We start from the raw sequence: 24,587 nt of genomic DNA, 5'->3' as shown, positions 1-24,587 counted from the left end.
TGGAGTTTATAGACATGATCACATTTTTATTTGTTCAGCTGTGTCAATATGTGATTTGTTTGGGAAATAGGATTTGGTTTAGGTTTTAATATATCAATGTCAGGTACACCTTTGGGAATAATTGCTCCAAGTTCCAGGTAGTAAATACATGTACATTTTGTATCATGTATTTTTCACTTGTTGAACTTGTGGAAGCACCGTTGGCCCCCGGTTAGGGGTCATCCGGGGAACCTATGCCCAATTTTTTCAAAATTAAGGATGCTGATAGAATTTTTTTTTTAAAGTGAGGAAATATGATCTAGCTTAGTTTTTAATATATTAACACCTTTGCAATACAATATTTTTTGTTGGTGCGCCTAGATTTTAGCCTGTGCTCCTAACTTTTTATGGTTAGGAGCACAGTGCTCCTAGGTCAAAAAGTTAATTTGGAGCCCTGTTAGAAATAGGCAATCTACAGTTTTTGTATAGATCTTTGTTTGCCCTGATAACATGTTGGTGTATTGTTGTGGTATTGTCTATTATTGCATTGTATATGTATCTGATTCACCAGAGTCCAGACATATTGTACATACTGAATGGTTCTTGGTCTTCTGTTAGCTACTGATGCAATTTTCATACAGGCTGCTAGGTGCCCCCCTATGTCTTTCTTTTGTATTGGTAACTGTGAGTGTGTAGCAGAGTCAGAAACTTACAAGCAATAAATTTCAGTAGTCAGCCTTAAACAGTCACAACATTTATTTACAGAACTGCATCATCACAACCAGTAAGCTCCTTGCTTATATGTATTTACATAGAGAAGTGTTGGGAAGGCTTGACAGTACAGGCATTACAGTGTGGACAAGTTAGCATTGCCAGTGTGAGAGGTCTGCCTTAAGTATTGTAACCTTTGTGATTCTGTGTATCTACAAGGCTGTCTAAAATTGTTCATGCTGTTTGTGATAATGTCAATGATAGATTGCCTTGATGTCACAGATATATCTTGGCAACATGATAACATTAGTTATGGTACACGGTAGATCAAGTATTGCCATAATCACGTGGCTATCTCCTATGGCTGACTTCTATGTCTGGCATTTTCTATCCTTAACAAGTTTTGTTGTTTCTCTGTTTTTAGGCATGTTATTTACAGAAATTGAACACTACTGGAAATTCTACATACTGGAAGTTCTGCAACACACTTTGCTTAGAAACGTAGATCAAACCCTTGTTTTTAGGCACCATCTTCATTCCCACAAGTGACCAATGCTAAGACCAATGATACACCTCCTATACTCCTTTGCTATTCAAGTATTGGTAAACACATATGATTACTTACAGTCTTAAACTTCACCACATGCCCATTTGGAACAGTTTTGACTCCTCACATTTTTGGACTGACTTGATACATACACATTCATGCACAAGAATGCTGAGAGCTTGGCCCAGTCTCCGTAGTTACCAAGATGGCTGCTGAATCTCCATGGTTACCAAGATGACTGTTCAGTTGCCTTGGTTGCCAAGAGGGCAGTTCGATGTGATGTTTGTTGTACCAAGACTAAGTCATTATGAATATGTTTGATACCATTTGGTGCTATCATCGACTGTAATTATTTCTACTGATATCTTTTTTCACAGCAAGAATCATTTCTCATGAACACAATCAATATACAACAAGCAACAAAGACATTGCTTTAAACAAGCGCCAAACAGAAAAACATTTACAACAAAACGACCAGATTCATTAGCCGCATGAAAATGTTCCATTGTTTTCTCCCATAGTGTGACTTTTGTACAACATTATCACCAAGTTCCAGCAAATATAAGACTTTTTGTTTTGGCACAGGACCTGCTATACTGAGATCCTCACAGTAGGAACTACACACCCACTGCACAGGAATTCCCATACAACATGTAGAGATATATTCAAATCCTATCAATCTGATCAAAGTGTCAGTCTCACATTGTACATGCAAGATAACGCTTCAATCTGAGTTCTGTAGGTCCTCATGTGATACAAAATGTACCATATACATGTAGTGCCAAGTAGATTACAATGGCACATCAATTGTTTGGTAGAAGTTGAGTGGATCATTAAAGTTGATATGCATGGTCTAATCTGTCTTACCAGAGAAAGCTGTCTGTTCTTGATTTACAATTCTTACTGTACTGTTGTGGTTTCATCAATACAGATCTAGTTACACTACTGTTGACCCCACCTGTTCCAAGGCTGGTGGATTGGACTCTAAGTACACTTCCTTCCCCTTTCCATTACCTTCAGTGCCCCCATCCTCAAAGTCATATGGAGAGTCAGGCCCTTCCAACTCATAGTATTTTGGCTCTTTTATGTTTTCCATACTGTAGTCTTCGCTGTTGTCATTCTCCGTGTTTGGCACAGGTTCAGGAGGGTTGTATGTCTGGTTTGACTTGCCGCGAGTTGGTGCCTGTTCCGTCGGCCTGTAAGGGTTGGAGGTCAATGGGCCAGAGGAGGGATCCTGGTTTGCAGGTCGGGCCGTGCCGTTTGTAGCGGGCCCCAGATCAGAGTTCTGACTAATGAGGGGCTGGTATATACCTGGAGCAGACTTGTTGTTGTGATGGTTGTGGTGACCGCTGTCCTTGGTGCTGGACAGCCCTCCAGGTGTGGACCCGTCCAGGAATGCCACCAGCTGCTTCCCACTGTGGATATTTGGAACAGAGCTGGACCCAACGTGTGGTGCCTTGGACTGTTCCACACATAACGGGCGGCTGGTGGACTTCTTCAGGTTAGGGTGGCCCCGTGCAGGTGCAGGAGTGTCTGCCGTCACATCTGGCAGAGGCTTAGCATCAGAGAAGGTGCCTCCACCCTCAGGCTTGGTGCTGAAGGAGACAGACTTGGCTGGGCCCTCTAAGGGAGTCGGCGTGGCCGCTGCCTGGGGTGAGTGGATGTCTTGGAAGTCAGGAAAGGTGTTGGATCTTCTGTTGCTGGTTGTGTCAGATTCAGCCACACCAGGACTTAGGGTCTGCTCAGGCCTGTCGTCTTTGCTATATGGCTTGATGGCGACCACTTCTGGCTGGTACTCTGACGGATGCTTCAGAGGGGTGTGATACTGGGAGCCGTCAGAGTCTAGGTCGACCTCTGGGATGGCTTCGTACACACGCTCCGGACACTTTGGCTCGGAGGGCTGCTCGGGCAGGGGGCGCTGCTCCGGCTGCTGTCCCAGCGGCCGTACCTCCTGGACCCGCGTGGTCTGGGTACTGGCGTCTGGCTGGTAGTCATTTGGACGACTGCTCCTGTTGGGTTTGTCCACAGCAGTCTCGACTGGCTTCTTCTTGGTCTTCTTCTTGCACCAGAACAGGTAGATCAGCACAATCAGGGTGACGAGAAGCATTCCAGCAAGGAAGGCAGCGGCGTTTGTGCCGATCAGAATGGCCATGGAGACACGGTTCCCCAGGATCCCAAAGCCCTGTGTAGCGCCCTCTGCAGTTGAGGTAGTCCCTCTTGTCGTACCAGAAGATGTTGATGCCGTGTTACTCATGGTAGATGAGCGAGGTTTTGTGGACGCGGTGACTGTGAGGTTGAAAGATCGGGTGGCATTCCCACCTCCATTTCCTGCCCAGCAGACATACTGGCCTGCATCTTTCCTTGACACATTGAATATCTCCAGAGTTCCTTCTTTTGAGGGGAAGCGCCTCCCATCCCCAGTGTGTTTAATTGGCTTGCCTCCTGGACCCAACCATTCCACGTCAGGAAGGGGGAACCCCGACACTTCACAGTTGAAGAAGGCTGGATCTCCCTCACTAAGATAGAGGTCGTTGGAAGAGCTCACTATCCTTGGAGAGATGCAGGACAGATTTTTTATATCAACTTCAGCGAGGGACAACTTCATCACCTTGAAATTTGCCGGGGTGGAGCACTTCATGTACAGGAAAGTGGGGAAGAAAAATTTCTTGAACCGGGCCCACTGTAAGACAACAAAGAGAGGTTTAGGAGAGTTTTACACAATCCTTTAAAAGATGATGGAAAATGATACTGGTACAGCAAATTGTTATCCTACACAAGCTGTGATGGGCTCTTACCTGTATTAGCCAGAGTAGTCGGCAGTCACATGACCAGGGATTGTTGTACAGGTCCAGCAGTTCCAGGTTCTTGAGGGGTAAGAAGACGTCCCTTGGTAAGGTCATCAGCTGGTTGTTTTCAAGGGACAAGTGTTGTAGTGATATCAACCCTGGAATAGAAGTTATAGGTACTGTCAGCTTGTCATCATTGTAGTTGATATTAACATTCAGAACAAAGTATGGGATGAGTCTTAAAAGGGTGTTTGGTGTGAAAGTTAACTTTGACAGATGCATGTAGGAAAGAAGGAGGGGAAGCCGTGTAGCACATGTATTCCAATTATCAGTGCTGTTTGTGTTGACTGGGTTGCATTAAATGCTGTGAATAAATCATTATTGAAAATGCCTACATCTATAGACATCAGACAGAATAACAGTTCACCAACAGTGGCGATAAAGTCTGACCATATTCTATATCACAACATTTTGTAAATCCCAATGCCCCAAGTAAGAACAGCCTCCAACTGAGGTTAAAAGGGTACACACGTTATAAAAGACTTGGCAGGATTACAAGGAATGATACCATCTCCCCTGCACTGTTGTTGATCTGTGGGACCCCCTGTGTTGTAAAGTGTTGCCCAAGTAAAATGGATGGTAGTGACTCCGGGTCGACTTAAAGCCAAATAATTTGTATGAAAGGAAATTGGAAGACTTTTATCTGCCAGTAGATCAAAGCGAAATCATTCCTCTGCCGCCATCAGCAGCGAAAGTAGGGGTTCTGCACTTAAGCTAAATGTACGACATGCCTCCCAGCCTAAGTGAAAGCAAATTGGGTTCCAAACGATCAATAGGGGGAAGTTGTTACTACCTGCACCGTGGAAAATCAACATGCGAGGCAAATTTGTGCTCCCTATTTCCCGGGAATTAGCATTATTGACCAGACAGGTGACCCGACAATCAAAGGTCTGTACTTCTAAAGTCTGCTTACCGTCAGGTCTTGTGGAATTAAAAAGATGATTAATGAAGTTTGAACGAGCACAGAATCTGAAACCATGAATCAATAACTTTTGGGCCTTTGATGTACATGTAGGCAGTCACATGTGAAGATAAGACTGCTGCATTTCAGCGGCTGGAAAGGTGCCGAGTGTTGAATCATGTTGTTTGTGGGGCCACAAGGGGTTGTAGGAAGATTTACATCATGGACATGGGGGAAAAATCACATGGCGGCCATGACAAAATATACAGATTCATACAGGAATATTCTACAGAGAAAGCAGGAAAGTTGGTGAACTACGAACAAAGTCCATGCACGTATAAACACTCACAATCTGACCACAAACTTCCTGTCTTGTCTATCCCTAAGGACCCTTACATTCTGACATGCAGAACCAATAGTTGCATGAAAGTGCAGCACCGTGTTGTGAGAATGAATAATTTAAGAGGTTATAATTACAGAAATGTGTGTTAGTAAGAAAAACATGGTTATGGCTTCTAGACTAGATCAATAAAGAAAGAGGATGTGCTTAGCAGGTATATATAAACTAAACAGACAACAAACCAGGAATGGAATCATAGTAAGCCTTGCTGAAGGCAGGAAAAATTATCAATATCAAGCGCAGGTTGACTTTTAATATCCTCATATGAGGAAAATAGGCTTCACGCACATTGTACATGTTTTTGTAATTAAGTGGTTTCAGTCTGTTGACGATGTTTCCTGCTGTGACATGTTATGGAAAGCTTATTATTGATATTATGTAGAAATCTGACTCTAAAACAGAATGTGTTTAGTATCGCACAGTAATAATTTTTTTTAATATTAGCACAGAACAGGTGTATGAGGTTCAGCTGTATCTCACCTGCAAAGGCGTTGGGTTCTACAGAGCTGAGGTTGAGGTTGCTGAGCCGCAGGTGCGTTAGTTCAGTCATAGTGCTGAAGGCTTCAGGTGGCAGGACGGTGATGTTGTTCCAGGACAGGTCCAGCACCTGCATGGTCACCAGGTGCCGCAGGATGGGCACACTGGTCAGCGAGCAGTTACTGTGGGTTCAAACAACCTGGGTCAGACTGCTGTCAAAACTAGACATGAATTACTCACTACAGCTTTTGCATAAAGCCTACTTGCCTGATAATACCGTATGTAATGACTATGGATTTGCAGTACTAATGTTCAAGACCTGCTAGATCAGAAGGCTTCCCTAGCCTGTACAAAATATAAACAGTAAACTCTATACCAAAAGATGAAACTTAAATCTACGCAGAGAGGACGTACATGTACCTGATATTAAGGTTAGTTAGATTCTCCAGAGGTAGCAGTGCCCGTTTGGATAGGCGTCCGATATTTGCCAGGTCCAGCTCGAGGATGGTCGGAGCGGCTCTCAGGGAGCTCAGGTCGGACATGTTGAGGGGGTTTCCTGCGAGGCGCAAAATCTCTAACGTCTTGGCCAGTCCGATAGCCTGTCCAGGAACAACCGTGATGAGGTTGTTTCTTAATGTCAGTTCGCGGATAGAGTCCAACTTATTGAACGCCTTTGAGGAGACATATCTGATGCGGTTGCCGTCGAGGTACAGGCGGACCAGCCTGCCCAGACTGCTGAAACCGTCGTCGTTCAGCGCCAGGATCTTGTTATTCTGTAGGTTGAGTTCACGCAGCTGCTTCAGGTTATGGAGACATTCGGCTGGCACAACCTCAAGCTGGTTGCTCGAGAGATCGAGCATTTCCAAACTTTCCAGACCTTTCATGGCGCTGCCAAAGATAAAGACTATTTCATTCCTGTCCAGTTTTAAGATTCTCAGGCTGGAGAGGTCACGGAACGCCTGTCCATTAAGGGCGATGATTGAGTTGTTGCTAAGAAACAGCCTTTCCAAGTTGCGTAGTCCTACGAGTGATTTCCGAGGGATGACGACAAGTTCGTTGTCTGATAAGATCAGCTCCTGTAGGATGGGCAAACCTGCGAAAGCCTGTGGCGCGAGGTTGGAGATGTGGTTCCCTTTGAGGTTTAGATTGTCTAAGAGTGGCAGGTTGGTGAACTGGTCCTTCAGTATGCTGGAGAGGTTGTAGCCGACCAGATACAGGGTGTGCGTGCTGATGGGGAAGCTCTTGGGCAGGGGCTGCATGTTCCCCTCGTTACAGTACACCCCTCCGGATATACAGCGACACCTCTCAGGACACGAGGCACCTGCAGTCATCAGTAGGGTAGCCAGGACTGCAGAGACCAGAGCAATGCCGTGTGAGGTGGCCATTTTGATCCACATCCAGTCGTTAATGTCGCGTTTCTTCAGTGTTGAGCTTTTACCTGAAACATAAACCACATGTTTATTTATACATTATCCAGTGCCATGACATAGCAGCCATAAACATAAACATGAAAGTTTCTTTCATCTTGATTTGGAACAATGCCATTTGAGTACCATGCATTGTCTGCTAAGTTATTACTGTAATGTAACAGTTTTGTTTCTTAAGAATCATTCCTAATCTTTAGGTAGCTGTGAAGCAGTACAAATTTGCTAACTATTAAGCCCAAGGTTCAGTCTCCCCCAGGCTTCATTTAGGCACTGATGTAACTGTTGGTTGTGTCCCAGCCAGAACATTAACCTGCTTTGCCTTGTGCCTTTCACTCAGGAGCACTATGTTCTTTCATCCTCCAAGAGATATGCATGTACCGATTAGTCAGCAGTGCCAAGAGCTTCAAAGGTAAAGGCAGTTGACATTTAGGTTGGGCGACATCAGCTATCGCACAATGGGAAACTCCCAGTCCTCCCATCTAGTATGCACGGAAAGTCACTTGTTTCTGGTTGTGGAGTGTGCCAGTAATTTCCGGGGGCTGATTGCGGCCTGCTATCTTGCCTCGGCAGCTGCACACACGCTACATTACCAAAACCATCTCTCGCCACAAGTCGCTATCGTGATGAACGCTCCTTGGTTGGCTAGGTTTAAATTGCAAATTGATGCTTCATAAATAATTGTGTCGGACCCTGCCCTGTTTTCTTGCGGCTAATGAATCCAGGATTACAACTGGTTGGATAGGAATCACGGCGGGTTCAATCAAAGCCCCATCCTGTAACAGTTGTCTGGTCCCATCCATCTAAAGCGTAATCCTGATTGAAACTTCCCTTTTGCTTCAGGTCAGACTAAAATGGCATTAATCGCTCATTCTCAAGTCATGCTTACTAAAAGTTTGGTTGATTCATTTCATTCTCACCACAATTAGAAGTAATCTCTGACAAGGAGGTCTTTTTAGGCCACTATAATGCCTGAACAAGAAGCTTATAACCCACAGACATGTACATGTTTGATTCTTAGACAGTATAAAACTTCAAGTTGGTCGATCTTGTTATGCAGATGGCATTTCATTAATCTCACATGCCAGCTCTACATCAATATTTTTCATGTACGTTCCAATAATAAACGAGGCAGAAAGCTGTAAAATGAATCTTTTAAGAGCGGGTACCATCCCTTTGAGTCGTTAGACAATTAAAATTTACATTTTAACAGGTGGCTCAGCATCCCAGTATCATCTGGGTTGTAAATGAGCTGGGGTATGCCTGCTTGAGCCCTGCATGTCGGGTCATTATGCTCTAAATTTACCTTCTCACAGGCATTTGACCAAGTGTGATCAACGAGGCAGAAACGCACAGCCAGACATTTTGTGCCAATCTGTCCTCTCATTATCATTGAGGTTTCCTATTGAAATGATAGTTTTGGCCCCCTCCACTGGGATCTGTTTTCCGAACATCAGACAGATGTTACCATACTAGTTAATGTACTATTAAGGTCTATGGGGTATAGAAATTAGATCCCCTCAACACTGCAGTATGTCTTTGATTTTTAATTTTACTGAAAACAGTCCTGTTCAGTAACAATATGCTTGAGTACTTAAAACAAGTACTCTGTATACAATACAGGCATACATTACATGTATACCACACAACGTCATATATGTCCTGTTCCTGCTTATCTGTATATATACATAGTATGAAACAAAGGTGCAAGCTTGATATGCCCCAACAAACATGCAAAACAGAAACAGTGGCAGTCATCATTAACAGACTTATACTAGTTATATAGGCTTTCCTCCTGTGCTTATACATTGTATAACAGCATAGTGTTTGCTTTAAAATGATGTCAGTTTGAATTCTTTATAGTTAAATGATCTCTAAACTACTCCATTACCTTGACAGTGATAAGCCATTTACTGCATATTTAACCTATTGTTTAGATGAGTTGGTATACTTAAGAGTACAGGTATGCAAATATATAGGCCACAACAATTCATCATACCTGGCAGCTCTCATCGCTCCCTTCTAATAGATCATTGCCACACTACTAAATCATATGTAAATATGCAGCAGAAGTTCAGTTTTGCATTACATGCATACTTTACATTACAATCTCATCAATCTTGTGAGCACATGATATTTTCGTGTATCAGTGTTTCATAGCTTCCTGCTGTACACAGATGTATGAACAATGTAAGATTATATTCCAAGTCAGTAAATTGCCACATGCTTCTTTATTACTGCACAAAAGCCAGCTATGTACCTTCCCAGGGGCAGGCTTAAGTTGGCTTTCACCAAGGTCTTGTTTATTCCAGGGATATGTACGGGTGCCAGTAATGTAGTGCTCTGGCGCCCCGTGCATTGATCATTTTTGTCATGTCCCTCTAGGTACTGTACTATTTAATGGGCTCCCCTGGGAGGGGTGGGAGTTTTTAAGTGTTGGCGAAAACTCTGTCTAGTTTGTGAATATCGATCGTAGGAAATTTTGTGACAGTTGTAGTAAGAGCTGGCTCACAAACATCAAAGTTTACAGCACCACAGAGGCCTGGGTGTGTGTCACCCCTGTACACAGGGATCCAACTTCTTTTCCCTTATTGACTGTCAGGGAAATAATTTGCTCTCAGGGGACACGGCACGAACGTTTGAGTGTGGCTGCGGGTATTTCAGTTAGAAAATTGGGACCGAAAATTGGCTGTTAGGGAGAGATTCGAATCTGACTGTTCATCCTTGGTTAGCTTCTATAACCCTGCAGGGTACTTAAGAACTGGGAATTAGCTGTCCGGAATTTATTGATTGCCTTCCCAGTGACACACCTACCTACAAAACCATCAAATTCTGCTCATTTATTGGTAGGACACCTAAGATGCACCCTTCTTTTCCAATGTAATGGCTTAACGATTAATGTTTTAAGGGCGACATTCATACTTTTATAGACTCCATGCATTGTGTTGCAGTTTGATTTGCTGCATGTCTCATAAGGTCAATATTTCTTGGATGCTCCTGTTCCATCTTTCTACTACATGTAACGTTAGTATTCTATTACACTGTGGTCTAATAATATCTGTAAACAGTTCACACAGTTACCCTGCTTGAGTAAGTAGCTGATTAAATATTCACAATCCTAGAACCTGGAAGTATTCAAGTATCTTATATTCAGTAAGATTCAGAACTTTTTTCTTGTTACCCCAATATGGGGCCTTGAAATAGTTCAATGGCTTCAGCCATTGTAATGAATAGTTTGCTCCATTCTTTTCAATCAAGCACTATATACCCTGGACTGTTTGTCTCCATTTGGATAAGATTTGCAGCCTACCTTTAAGGACGTGTTACTGATCCCAAGCACAATTTGATGCCATATGCCACACGGTGTGATAGCCCCCTTCCAAAGGTTTGTCACCTCTTTTTCTTGACATGTGCCCGATCAGAAAGATTTTTCTCCCATTCAGAGTGACTAACACCCAATTTGAAAAGATTTGCAGCCAGTTAGTAGAACCATTACATGACATGGGGTATATTGCATGCAGTCTGGCTTTCGTTTTACACATTAATATTAATTTAATTGTTTCATCCCTCTGCAGCTTTTGGAGGCAGCATGCAGCTGCTGGGTAGTATCTAGGCTCAATGCAAATCGTAAATCCGTCACTATATACATGGTGATCATTCTTAGATCATTGTAACTTTTCCAAGGAAACAAAATAATGAATTCTTTCAATGAGTGTCAATGATATCTAACCAATATGTATGGTAAAGCTAGATTAAGTTCAGTTGATACAAATCTCCCTATTTATTATGGATCCATCCATTATAAGTTGGCAGCAGGGATCTGATTCTTGCAAGCTACATCATGTAAGTGCATCTTAAAGAATAGAGGGAAGGGACAAGTGGGTGTTTGATAGGTTTACCATTAAGGATATTGTCTGCCAGAAATTGTATAATTCTAGGGATGTTAAGCTATCTTGTTGGTGATGTGAAACCAAGGCATGAACAATTGCATATTCTTATCGGACTATCACACATCTATCAACCATCACCGCAGCAGCAGTGAGAAGTGAGAACTAATGGTGTCCCATGGGCAGCCCCAGTCTCAGGCTCCCGGGATGTGCTCAACCATCTCCTGCTAGGCATAATAGATCTTCCTGCTGAACCTGATTTTGTGGGTGCACCTTGTGGGAGATGTGCATGTACAAAATGTAGTTGTGCAGTCATATTACATGTAAAGAAAGGGTTTGGAAACCGCATGGAAAATATTATGGATGAGCAAGAAATTTCTCAGTCAGTCTTGTATCATTTCATTCCTACAGTATTTATGAGTAAAATGGTGCTGTTTAAAAAATAAAGACTGAGCTGTATACTTTTGTGATGAAGAAATATCAGCAAATTTCAAAATCTACAGAACAGAAATTTTGTCTGAGTAAAAGACTTGTTAACTTATTGCATGCTGATTGTGATGTTTTTTGAATGGCTTCGGACTGCATTTGATGTGAATCAAGTTGCCTCATTGCTGTTACCAGTAATTTCGGTTCGTATGGCAAATGACTCATATAGTCAGGTGCATGTAATTGCTATGAATTATTCTGGCAGCTTAGTTTTATCAGGTCTACCTGCTTTCATAGCAATTTCGATATCTCACCATCAATGTTCAAAACAGTGTGACATCATCTCAACAGCAACATTAAGCAAGAAGTCATTCATGACAGTTTATGAAATCGGGAGAAGTTTCATTATTCACATTGTCACTTTGGGTCCCTAGGCCATTACTAAGTTGTTAAAATTTCATACAAAACTCCCTAATTTTGTTTTTAGCCATTTTGTGTTGGAGACCCTTTGGGAGACTGTCAAGTGTGCATAAAAGATAGGTTGTCTTTGGCTGGCTGGTGATTTAGCACCAGTGTGGCAAAGGTCAGTGTATTCCATCATATCCACTAAGATGCGCTGGAGATAGTGGGATAAGGCTCAGAATTTTTCTTCTGAGATGTCAATACTTTTAATGTAGTCTTTTTACTGTGAGTGACGATATTTCCAAACTTAAAATTATTTTTAAATTGAAAGAAACAAAATGTGTCAGAATGATTTAGATATAGTATAAAACAATCAGTGACCTTTTTTTTTCAAAAATCAGAAAGCGGACTTTTTGCAGCCAATATTGTGTGCATAGCTTTAGGGCATTGCCAAGTATACATGTAGGGGACTAGTGTTACTTGATGCTTCCCTTGGTAATCCCACCCCCCTGGGAATGTTCTCATAATTCCCCTTTTTGCAACTTATGAAACACATTTTCACAGATACAATCAAAGGGATTTGGATTGCCTCAGAGCTCAGATTAAGAAAGTTTGAGTTTTCAAAATGAGAAATTTTGACAATGCATAAATAACTGCCACCATTGGATGCATAGGTGCAGTCTATCTGCAGGTGCAATATTGTAAATCCAGTTAATCTCTTTAGACGCTTATTCAAAGGGTCCTAATGTCATTTTCTCTGCTGTCTCCCTCAGTGCCTACATTGTAGGGGAGACTGTCAAGTGTACAGTAAAGGATGGAGACACACAGGGCCATTACCACCTACATAAGCAGTCATTTTTTTCCTGTCAAGATATTCATTCCCATTGGAATATGAAAAAGCTATAATGGCACTTGATTATCATAAACAAGAGAGAGACAATAGCTATCAGTATGTTGCAATTGGGTTTTAGTATTTATCACCTTAAAATTGACTCCAGGTATCGTATGATTTTCATAGGGTAAAAATAACCTGGTATTAGCTATTGACCAGAATTTACATTAACATATTGTAGTTAAATGTAGGCAAACGATGAGCATTTGGATTTGTGTAGTACCTATTCTATTCATCATTGAGATAAAAAGATAGGATATACTATTAGGCTATCAGCTGTAATCAAGTTTGATGAAGTTGTAGTGAACAAGAAAAGACAATTATGTCTATTAGACCACAATAATTCCTGTATCTTCAGTATACTAGTATCTGGGGGTAGGGTGTACTGTTGTGATCCCTGCACAAACTGCACATGGATGGAAATAAGAACTGGAAATATGGTATAGGAAACTACAAATGTTGCCCATACATGCAATTTGCTACAGATACATGACATGTTTCAGGCAGTTTAGCGACTGAACAGAGTCCCTATTTTCCCCAAGGGTAAAAAATGTTGGCTAAATCCATACGCAGAATACAGAAAGACTGCAGGAGACAGTATTTTGTCGTGTCCTGGTCGGTGTTGTCATCCCCATTGTTTGACTTTATCCCATGGGATTCCAGATATGAGGACATGTCTGTGTCCTGATCCTCTCCTCCAACAAAATTACACTCAGGACAGATAAACATACAGGGAAAATACAACTCTCATCTGATTGATTTACCTTCTATGGACAAGATAAAATAAATGTCATATTGACTCATAACTTCAGATCTGTATAATCACAAAAGAGGGCATGCTGACAAGAATATCCTTGCTAAGGATGTAATAACAGACTTTCCTAAAAAGCATTTAGACAATTATTAAATAGAGTAACATTAGGCCACCCAGTCAACTTCAGGGAAAGGCAGATATGGAACATTTTACCTTCAGTCCGTAGTGATGGTATTTATCAAACGTTTCCCTCAGATGCCAGAGCACAAGCAAACTTTCACAGCACGCCCCAGACGGTACCATACGCGGCCGAACGGTCGGCGGGGAAACTGAAAAGTCCTGCTGCATTAGTGAACACAGGATGTTCCCTGAGGACATAGTTCATAATAGTGCATGCTAGGATGCCCATATGACCCCAATGGGCCATCTCATGACATAAATTTTCCTCATGACTAGGTGGGAGAAGGGCAAAAAGATCCCCTCCATGCTGAGCGCAATCAAACCGCAATCTCACCCCAAAATGTATGGATACATTTTATATTCCTCTAATCTTACCTGAAATGCGAAAGTTAAGTCAAGAGCACACCCAACCTCCCTCTGTTCACCTGGGTGACTTTGAAATGGTTGTTGTTGATTGATACAGAAGTTAGTGGTTGGTACCATTACAGGCCGGGTCACGGCTACTCGGTTGAATCACGGCGCCTGCGATGCCTCCGTGTCGCCGCAACAATACAAAAGGTTTCCTAATGAACTGGCCGACCTTGACTTGTAACCCTCGCGGCTTGTTTCTGCCAGATAAATGACTTTGCATTATGATAGAATGGGGAAATTACAGTCCTGGATGGGTGTCATGAGATGTATGAAAGGGAAACTTCCCTGCTTTGAAGTTGGGAAATTTAACTTTCACAACAGGTCAAGTGGAGCCTTCAAGTCTCCTGTAAGGTGGGGGGTTTAACCTTGTATGATGGCCCCTGTATCATCATGGAGGAAATGCATTGATTAAATTAGGTGTGAAGGGATCTTGTCTATATATCACACCATACTCTGTATGTATGCACATTACCTACACTATACTGCCAAGTCAGAGAGAAGAATTACAGGCAAGAGTGTCATTCCTTTTTCTCGAAACATGAAAAACAAGACCAGATCAAGAAGATGCCGCTGATAGAGTATATCAAACACAAACTATCAGTGGTCTATACAGAATTTGCATTGGTATAAATATAAATGCATCCTGGTATTGAGATGTTATCTGGGACTTTCGGTCTGGATCAAATGTACAGTATGATATTATGAATATATGTGCCGATGTTGCTGAGCTTTTTGATGTCATTGTCATTCAAAGTTCTAAGCAGGTGAGGAACCAGTGATTCTGAACTCTCAGTCAGCCAGTCTTATGCAAAGGCAAAGTCTGTATCCAACAAAGGTTGTACCCTGATGACACAAGGTCACACAGAACATCTGTACTCTGTGTCCCAGACAACAATGGTGGCAACTCAATCTAAGTATGCAAGTACAGGAACAATGAGGCTGAACTATAAAAAAGAGACACTGCTCACCAACTCTCCCACTGTGTAGAAAGTCACTGTTTCTGTCATGAGGTCCCCTGGAATAGCCATAAAGCACAATCCCATACTATTTGCAGCTGACGCACAGCGAGGATTACATGCACATGTATGATGGGCAGATGGATGCTCCAACTATATTACAACCTGGAAGTGTCCCGCCTCCCTGACCTGTACTGTCACTGGTCTGACGGATCACCCAGACATAATAGCCGGGTGTGAGGGGACAGTGGCTGGGTGTGAGGTAATGATGGGGCAATATAGATTCAATTGAGTGTAACATCAGTGTCTTGTCGCCCTCCGAGTGCTCGCATATAATTAGCAGTAATACACAGTGGTTTCCTATGAGACATTGTCAGTCATTTTTCCACTCAATTGTGCCTCATAACAGCTGTCCCCAACCAATAAATGACTATATCTGTCATCGTGATGATACAATTGTAGATCTTGTAGTAGATGATGAGAACGAAAAGGTTGCAGTGCATGATGGTATGTATCCATTGCAACAGTGTGGTCAGTGTGTCCAGTCTTCAGAGACATCTAGGAATGGTTAGGGTACCACGTATTAACATACTGGTGACAATGGTAAATGATGAGGTCCCATGCAGCACTGATGGGGCATGAAATCAGCAGCTTTTCCCTTCACCACTTGGTCCAAAATTACCTGCAGTGATTTGTAACGTTACCCAAAAAGTACTGCTCACCCTCCTGCCTACCTTCTACAAACATAGTAACCCATGCCATAGGCATATTAGCAGATATCAGGGAAAGAAGTAAATAACTATGTATTAACTACAATAAGTTTATCTACCAACCAGCTACCAGACAAAATCTGAGCATGCAGTTTGCTATGATTAAGGTTTTGCTAGAATTACTTGTAATTACTATGAATCAGAGATGAAGTAGCCACGGTCTAGAGGAAAGGACTGGAGATGTCAGTACTACAAATCATTATCTATCATCATGGAGATACAGGAATCAGGCAGTCATACCTTTAGATGCACTAGTGAAGGTTTCCTTTAACAAGTTAGGCCATGATTTAACTGAAATATCCGGAGAGGCAAGTTACTCCAACAGGCAGTGTTGCCTGAAACCCATCTGTAGCCCTTTTATAAGCTGGATGGGTGATTGTGAAAATTGGGCTTGGTCTTTGCTCACAAACAACTGTGTGTTTAATCTGCCTGGTATGCCAAATGGGACTTAATAACCCTGTTCTAATTCCCGACTTGTACAGACTCAGCGAGGCATGTCATCACTGCATTTTACAAAACTCTTTCCCCTATAATTACCCTGCCCCAGACTGCTCCATGTCCCTCCCAAACAGACAGCTCTACATGCAGTGTGACCACAGCGAGAACTAATCACAAGGTTCAAACTCATCAGTTTCACTGGTAGCATGGCAACTTTTGTCCCAAGTTCTAATTTTGCGTGCCCCATACTTTTTCTTACTTTTGTGTAACTAGACACTGGTATCAGAAGTTTCTTTTGATGTGAGAGATTTGGAAACTAAATAATTACTTAAGCCTGGCAAGGTCATTCTAGCGGTACTGTTACAGTTGAGTTTCAGTTGTAGGACAAATTGTGTACTCTGACAGTATTCTTCATTGTTTTGTCTCAGACTGTTAAGGTAACACAGGCAAAATTTGCTACCATGAAAAGACACCCAAATAAAAGCAAGACAGAAAATATATCATTCAAAATATATCAACTGTCAGACAAACAAAGGTCAACTATTTCTGTTGCTACAAATCAATTCAAACAGCACAATCTGAGAAAACTATAGCAAGAGCACATTCATCCAGATACTTTCATGTCTCAACATTAGAGTTCTACCTGAAACTGTCTTATGCTAGCCTATTGTATATTATAGTTGAAAGTATAAAAGCAAAATGTATGGTTTTTTAGTCAAGCCTAGCCAGCTACTGTACGTCTGCAGACTTGAAATGCACTTTACCTGATTCCTCACAGGTTTTCTTCAACCAGACTTCAGTCATTCACCAGCTTTACTCATGGCATGTTCTAACATCTTTTTCATGCGTGCTGCTCTTACTTTGCCATGGCAACCTAGGCCTGCACAACAGTTCAGGATGGCAGCTTGAACTGACTTGGAAATTCCATTCAGGCCCTGCAAGCACATGTTGCGGGCTTTTTATCCTTTCAAACGAAAAGCAAACAGTGTAAAAGATTCATTTCCTTTCGGGCTGCGGGTCAACAAATGCAGCTAACAATTGATTCTGTGAACCTTCTCCCACCCATCTCTACTGTTGACTGACTTGTCATCTTGACCCTCTCTGTACTCTTTAGTGGTGTGTTCCAGTAATAGTGCTTATTCAGTGAGTAAGTGTACATCCTCCATTCCTGCCATATGCGTCATCCTTTAAAATGACTGCAGAAGCAGTTAACGCATTTCATTCTACCATGGCCTGTAAGAATCAGCACCATGCAGAGAGCAAGCAAACCTAAGTAGCATATGGAACGTCAACATATGGAATCATTTTTAACTTTTAACCAATGGTCAAATATATAAGTAAAAGATGTCAAGACTGTTTTGTTAAATTTATTTCCAAGCCAGCTTTTGAATCACCTTTGTTAAAATAGAACTTTTCGTTCTCCCACATAAAAACATGTTCTGGCTTTCCCTATGAATGGAACAATGGCACTGCATGGGGAAAATCTCATACATGAACCAAAACTCTGCATTCCTGGTTTAACAGTAAGGTGGGACATGCATTTGGGGAGAAATTGGTAAATTTTTCATCTTCAGCAAATTCATTTTACTATCATACTACAATCTCTCTAAAACCAAGGTGAGACCCTAGAAGTATAACCTCCTACCTGTCCGTGTGACCTGGAACCTTTGAACTGTGGGACTGTAAGGTAGGTACAATCACGGGCGGCTCAGGTTTCCCCACATCACCGGTTACCATGACGATACAGTCGTCACCACCATGAAATTCCCTGTCAGCTCCCATCAGAGCGTAGGAATGCAAGCGGGGAGTAACGGAACTGTCACATTGGCAACCCAGTTGGCAGTCCACGCACTACTGTGGATGCATTAATGGACAGTTGCCAGAAATTGCCTGTGACGTCTGGAGCAGGGAAGCAGGCTGGAGAATCTCTCCCCACCCCTGTAGGTGAAAGAACAGATTCCGGCTCCCCGGAATTACAGCACTTAGCTCAGCCAGTGCCGGGTGTGCGAGGTGTAATTTTCCCCAGCGGAACAAATTTGTGCTTTGTGATGGAAATGACGAGGAGCGTTATCGATTCAAAGCACAAGCCAGCCTGCATGCTGGGAGACAATCCCGCATGTTTTCCCTCCGCAGACTGTATAATGTTTCTTGCCAGGAGGATCACTGCCCGAGACAAGATTTGCAGCAACCATCAGTCAAGGAGATACCGCATCTTCCCAGAGATCTAAGCTGAACAAGGAAACAAGCCCTCCCTATCTCTTCCTTCATATATCATACATAATTTAACATCTTAGGTGAAACACTGAGGGAATGGATCCACAGTAAACTTTATTGCTTTATTTTTTTCTGATTTGAATTTTCAGCCATGCATATAAAAACCCACATCACATGATGTTTGTAGAGTCAGTTCAAAGCCTACTGATGAGCAGGTTCTCTAAAAATCCATTGCATGATTTTCCCTTTGATGGTGTTACAGGCTGTTAATTGCCTCGTGCACTTGAGTCTCTGCTGTTATTCAAAGACTGGAATACAGCAGCTGCGGATTTTATGTTGATCCTGCACTCCCACAAAAAATGTATATGGGTCACAGTGCTGTGCGAGCCAGTCACCCTGCTCGGAGTGTTTGCTCCTGCTGCCCTTGATTTAAAGTGGTCAGTCATCATTTCTGCCTGACCGCCTTATGAAATGGGCTTCCCACTGATGTCCAAGCTGGCCACTGGCAAATGCTTCATTTACCTGCATCGTCTGCAGTTCTTGTCTAATTTTGGAGACGATAATTTGTATTCTTGAGTCGTAAAACAGCAGCAATAATAAATCACCAGATTGCTTCCTTTCCTCTTCAATATCCCTTTTAAGCACGTTTCCCACAGGACAATGAGGAGAACGGCTCGCATGCAGCCTGGATAGACTGATCTACTTTTCCTCATCTGGACAAAGTCTGTGATGGATTACATTGATCTACAGCCAGGATTCCATCTCTATTCTTTGCCTGCACGAAAGTTAACCTTTTATCTGGTTAGACTTATCTCTATACTGTAACCAACACAACCTTGATGCATGGGTAAGTCTACATCAGGGAAGGGTGATCCTCCGTAACTACAGCAGCCCTAACTCTCCTTGATTCTGAGGTGAGATGGAAAAGTTACATTTCCAGCTGGGAGAGAAACAGAACGCTCTCCACTAGCAGTGTTGCCTGGTGGGCAGTTGATTAGTTTTGGAGACAAACATCTTTCCAAAATCCCTCATGTACATCATTTTCCTCCCAGCAGACTGTACCGTATCCAAGGTCTGCCCAGCGGGGATCTGTGCTCATTACCTTGTAGCTGGACAGTAAGATAGCCAGATCAAGCACAGTCCAACATCAGAATAGACTGCTCTGTATGCTACACTACCACTCCAATTCTTCTCATGCAGTAACAGTAAGGCTAGGCATTGTTGGGCTATAGCCGCTTAAAATCAATACTATTTTACATTCCACATTCGGCCACCCAATGATGTGTAAGAGCTTTGGATAGATCAATAGCTGGGTATGAGCTCTTGTCATAATTATGTATTATCTAGGCCCAAATACTCATCAAACTCAGCTTTGTAGTCAGTTGTGTTATTAGGAATTACCACGCTGGTAGTTTTAGTGTGGCCTAGATTGAGTCAATGGCTGCGTATGAATTGTCATCAATGTCTATTGAGTTTGGGGTAACCCTTCATACAACCAGTGACCCATCAATCATGGAAAATCAAGCTTCAAAATGCAATAATCCCAGACCGTGTGGCCTGAAGTAGTTCTGAGCCCATCTCCATCCATCTACTGATTATTGCCCCGATGTCAGAAACTCGATACAAAATTACCTGGCGCCTTCTTGTTCTTCCTGCGTGCACCAATCAATGAATGAGTTTTAGAGAGATACTTATTCAGCTAAGATGGTCCCAAACTCAGTCAATAGCCATTTTCTCCCCAGATAACAAGGTATGCAAGTTATTCAAAGTATTTTATTCCATTTCGAGGACACATTTAGGTTTATAGGAAAACCTATGATCAATATTCAACCTGAAGGGATGTCTCCCAGCATTGTCTCTTGGTAATCACTAAAAGGCCTTTGAGACAGATATGTGCTCATCTAAAGATGCACAGATTCTATGTAATTCAATGGTTATGGGAAAGCTACAATCACGACTATAGATGATAGAGTTACACAGGGTTTTGGGACTGAAGCCGGCTTGTTTGTATTCTGCCCATTGTGGCCAAGGTCGTTAAAGGACTACCCCTACTTGCAGCACAAAAGGCTACATTTTAGTATGGCTGGTCACACACTGGCGAAGGTCAAACTGTCACTGAAAATGACCTGGCGTTTACACAGCTGGAGTCGCTCCAAAGGAAAATAAAAGTTTAGAGGTCATGTTTGTTGCCGTGGTAATGAGTCATGGCGGAATTATCACAGCGGGAAGTCTTCCTTGGCAGGAGAAGATTGGAGGTAACTACCATTGTGGAATGAAAAGTTTTGGTCTGACAGAAATAAATAATTCTTGATTTGACAGACCGTGCTTGTTTGCTCTTCTTAAATTGTTGGTATCTACATGTACAGTAATTGGAAATGGTAGCAATCAGTACAAAGTTCACAGGTGCTGCTAACATCAGTTCAGGAACCCCAGTCACGATGGCAGACCCCAAGTAATAAAATCTACCTACTGTATTCCACCAGCATTGACAGGCAAATTCAGGTGCATTGGGCTGAGATGATGCTGAAGGTGCTCAGTTCTCTCAGCAGATTGGATGCCTTCTGCGGCGATTTCCATCAGATATGCTACTTGATTTTGTCAAAAAACAATCATTTTAGGCTACTTGTCCACCATCCCATACTCAAAACTGTGCAAAAAGTAGTAAATCTTTCAATTTCTAGACTTGATGTTCACAATTTATCATTCCAATATTTACTTGGTGTCCAGCCAATACTTATTTATACAGAATGTATAAACAGGGTTTAGGACAGACTTTCAGATTTGGCAATATGGTATGACAGTAAAATGTTTATTGCTCCATTTACGAGATATTGTAAAAGAAAATCATACAATCTGTCTACTATTGAATCTGGTGACTTGGTCGAAATGATAGTTATGGTAAATCAATTAGGAAAGGTACAACCGTATATGTCAAGGCAGTGTACTCGCTCTCTGCTTTTGAATTTTTCATCATGTTCTCCAGACTGAGTGATCTGTTACATTATAATATATATTAGATTCTGTTGTTTTTATATGACTGCAAAGCAGGTTTAGAAAGGGGACTATGTTTGCAATGAACTTTCAAATTGGGTACACTAACATTTTTTTCCAGATATTGAACTGCATGGGCAGGTGGTAAACACAGCTGGGATCCATATTACTTTCATACCGTTAATAAAATAATTCCGTTATCAAACTTCAAACTCTGGATATTGGATCTTTCAGCTACGTTCATTTAAAGTTTGAGGGTATAGTCAAGAACAAAACATTTACGATCTCATCTTTGATGCACCTATCTAAGGCATGAAATACAGGGGAATCAAATACCAAGTTTTCAGCACTTGGCATTGCCTTGCAGATACTTTGGAGATCAAGTTTCCTCAAGACACATTAAAATCAGTAATTGAAAGCTCCTTCTGCTGTCACTCATCATAAATGCAATTATTTCGAGGTGGAATAATTCTCACAGATCCTTTGATCTCCCATCTTTCATTTGGTCCATTTCCACCGAGCATGAAACATCTTGATTTGCACAGGGAATGCTTCCAGCCTTTTAACCTGCCGTAAGATTCCTGATGGAATTTCTAAGTGCAGCTTGTTCACAGAGGCTGACATAAAGGTTCCTCTCGCTCTATTGTCCTCCAGATGCTTAATCTTTTTATGTGTGGTTGAATTAATACATCCTACCCTGTGAAGTATAAAATTACATTAACAGAATCAGGATTCGCCAGGATTGCCCCCCTCCCCCTCCATGACAAATGGTTCCTTGAGCGAATAGGGCGAGGTCTCTAATTACATTTTTCATCTCCACACTAATCTAGTTTGTGCCCATTATCAGCATAAGTACAGGATGAAACTTAATTTTCACTGATGTTAACTCAATTTGTATGTCAGTACCTAGAGGGATGTTTGTAAAATATGCCATGGCACCGTATCCGATGTTTAAACCACAATTGTAATTTAGATTGCCTCAACTTTAGATCACCCTACCACAAGGAATTTGTGTTTCCTTAATAATGTATTCCCGTTCTTGATGTATGGGTTTTTCCTTGTGCAATTCCTTTTAAAAAAGCATTTAATGGAATCACGCCCAGAAGGAAGTGTCTAGTAGCCTGAAGTGCATTATGACATTAAAAAGTAATGCACACTTAAACTACTGCACACTATGTTACAGCTAATAAGGTAATATGTCATCAGAGTAATGATAAAATATGCATGTTTTTATATGACATAAAACACAGCCTGTGAATTGCTCTGAGAAGTTTCCTCTACAAATCACCATTTCATTCCAAAGATTATGTTTCCATCAGTGCCCAGGTATTTGTAATATTTCTTGATTAAAGCTGTCACAAATGAAGCTGCACGTTGTCCCAGATGATTTACCCAGGTGGTGTACCAACTATGTATTTAACATCTCTTATTAGTCTTGATAGAAAAATGATATTCAAAATACAATGAATGTCATCTGTATTAATTTCGTCATTCCGTAGTGATACATATTTGCCTGGCTAGAATGTAAAAAGTACTTTGTAAATGTACATGTCTCCCTACTCATCGTCCTTTAATGCAATAAGAGACTGCATGATAAAGTGTAGGCTCTTACGTCCTCTGCAAATATATTAGATAAGGGAGCAAGTAATCAAAGCTGAAGACTAGTCAGCGCCACTGTAGTCAATATTCGGTCTTGTGACATATCTATCCATAGGCAGGCAGCGTAAATATTACACGAGGAGGCTTACAAGGAGCTTTTAGGGTCTGATTCTAAGTCCTTCCATGAAGGTGGGAAGATTGTGAAAAAATTATGGCTGGCGTCATATTAAATGAGAAAGAATAGTTGGAGGGAAAGTTCAACATTTTTGTGACAATTTTTTCCCACCAAGTGATTATTTTTCAAAATTTCTTTCCGACTTCTGGTTTCCTATAAATATATATATACTGTATAATATGTAGCATATACATCCACCACCCACACTGCACGATCATCCCTGGTCCATTCAGTGCTAAGTGTAAGTGTAGTCCTGCTACTTTGTTGATGTATGATACAGTGGAGATGAAAGAGTATAGAAGACAGCAAACAGGCACCCACAGATGGCACGACTTATCAATAGTGCCGTGTGAGGTACACCAATAATCTGCTACATGCCCTCGGAGCGTGTCGGAAGCAGCTTGGAGGATATCCGACTTAGTGATACGAGGGAGGCATGGGTAATGACATGTATCACTGCCTTATGATATTTGTATTGGAGCCAAGCCAAAGTCGACTGTGTTTTTGCCATGTGATAAGCAACATTGACTTCATCAAAATCAGATCGCTCGAGATCTATGCAGTCTATGTAGTGATGGGCAATGTTCAGCTGTTTCAGTATTCACCAACATTGTAACTGTTTATTCATTTAGAACATTCACATGCTATTGAGCAATGGTTTGGCTGATTTATTATACACAGTGATGTCAGTCAGTCAAGTTGCAAACCATCAGATGAGGAAATTAGCCAATAAAAGGTGTTCTAATGACACCGAACAGCACACCTGAGCACTCCATGACCATGTATCCAATGTTGCTATAATTGGGTTGAATGTTTTTAAATGAGATAGATCCGCAGAGGATCTTCAAGAATTGTCATAAAACAGTCTCCAGCATGATGGCAGTTCTCCATCACTGACCAAATTTATGGATATATTTCTTGTTTCTGAAGTGCTTTGTGCAGCCCTTTTTACCGAAATCTAAAAGATAGTTTGGCTATTCTAGATGTTGTTCCAATGTGCTGATAATAATGTACTGTACAGTCCGTCAGCAGCCATGTAGCAGGGCTCCCCAGCCATGAATAATGCAGCAGGCAGTAATCAGGGAGGGTGAACAGCACCAGACAGATACGGCCATGACATGATGATAGATGGAAGATATCAACACTGAAATTGTTCCATTTTGATGATATTTTAGTCAACATTTAATATTCAATGTGGGGACATTAC

At 41.7% G+C, this 24,587-nt stretch overlaps 2 protein-coding genes across 7 annotated transcripts in view; one reads left to right on the top strand and one right to left on the bottom strand.

The window, feature by feature from the left end:
* LOC109473739 (enhancer of mRNA-decapping protein 4-like) overlaps positions 1-24,587 on the top strand; it is a 73,007-nt gene that overhangs the window by 8,119 nt on the left and 40,301 nt on the right. The window lies entirely within an intron of this gene.
* LOC109473741 (leucine-rich repeat and immunoglobulin-like domain-containing nogo receptor-interacting protein 2) overlaps positions 653-24,587 on the bottom strand; it is a 29,251-nt gene continuing 5,316 nt past the window's right edge. Inside the window, exons 1-5 of one of the 4 annotated variants that reach the window (XM_019773746.1) lie at positions 18,047-18,358; positions 6,282-7,299; positions 5,865-6,043; positions 4,033-4,181; positions 653-3,917 (exon numbers count right to left, since the gene is read on the bottom strand). In XM_019773746.1, coding sequence (XP_019629305.1) covers positions 2,175-3,917; positions 4,033-4,181; positions 5,865-6,043; positions 6,282-7,258 — 3,048 coding nt within the window. In that variant the 5' untranslated portion in view covers positions 7,259-7,299; positions 18,047-18,358 and the 3' untranslated portion in view covers positions 653-2,174. Of the gene's footprint in view, positions 3,918-4,032; positions 4,182-5,864; positions 6,044-6,281; positions 7,303-14,201; positions 14,382-18,046; positions 18,359-24,587 lie in introns of those variants that run through there. The other 3 variants (XM_019773745.1, XM_019773744.1, XM_019773743.1) reach the window with 3 other exon arrangements.

This window comes from Branchiostoma belcheri, unplaced genomic scaffold (genome assembly GCF_001625305.1).
Source record: "Branchiostoma belcheri isolate BF01 breed outbred unplaced genomic scaffold, Haploidv18h27 scaffold3, whole genome shotgun sequence".
Taxonomy (NCBI): Eukaryota; Metazoa; Chordata; class Leptocardii; order Amphioxiformes; family Branchiostomatidae; genus Branchiostoma; species Branchiostoma belcheri.
Note: the sequence above shows the minus strand (reverse complement) of the source record. Positions and strands in the feature narration are given on the sequence as shown.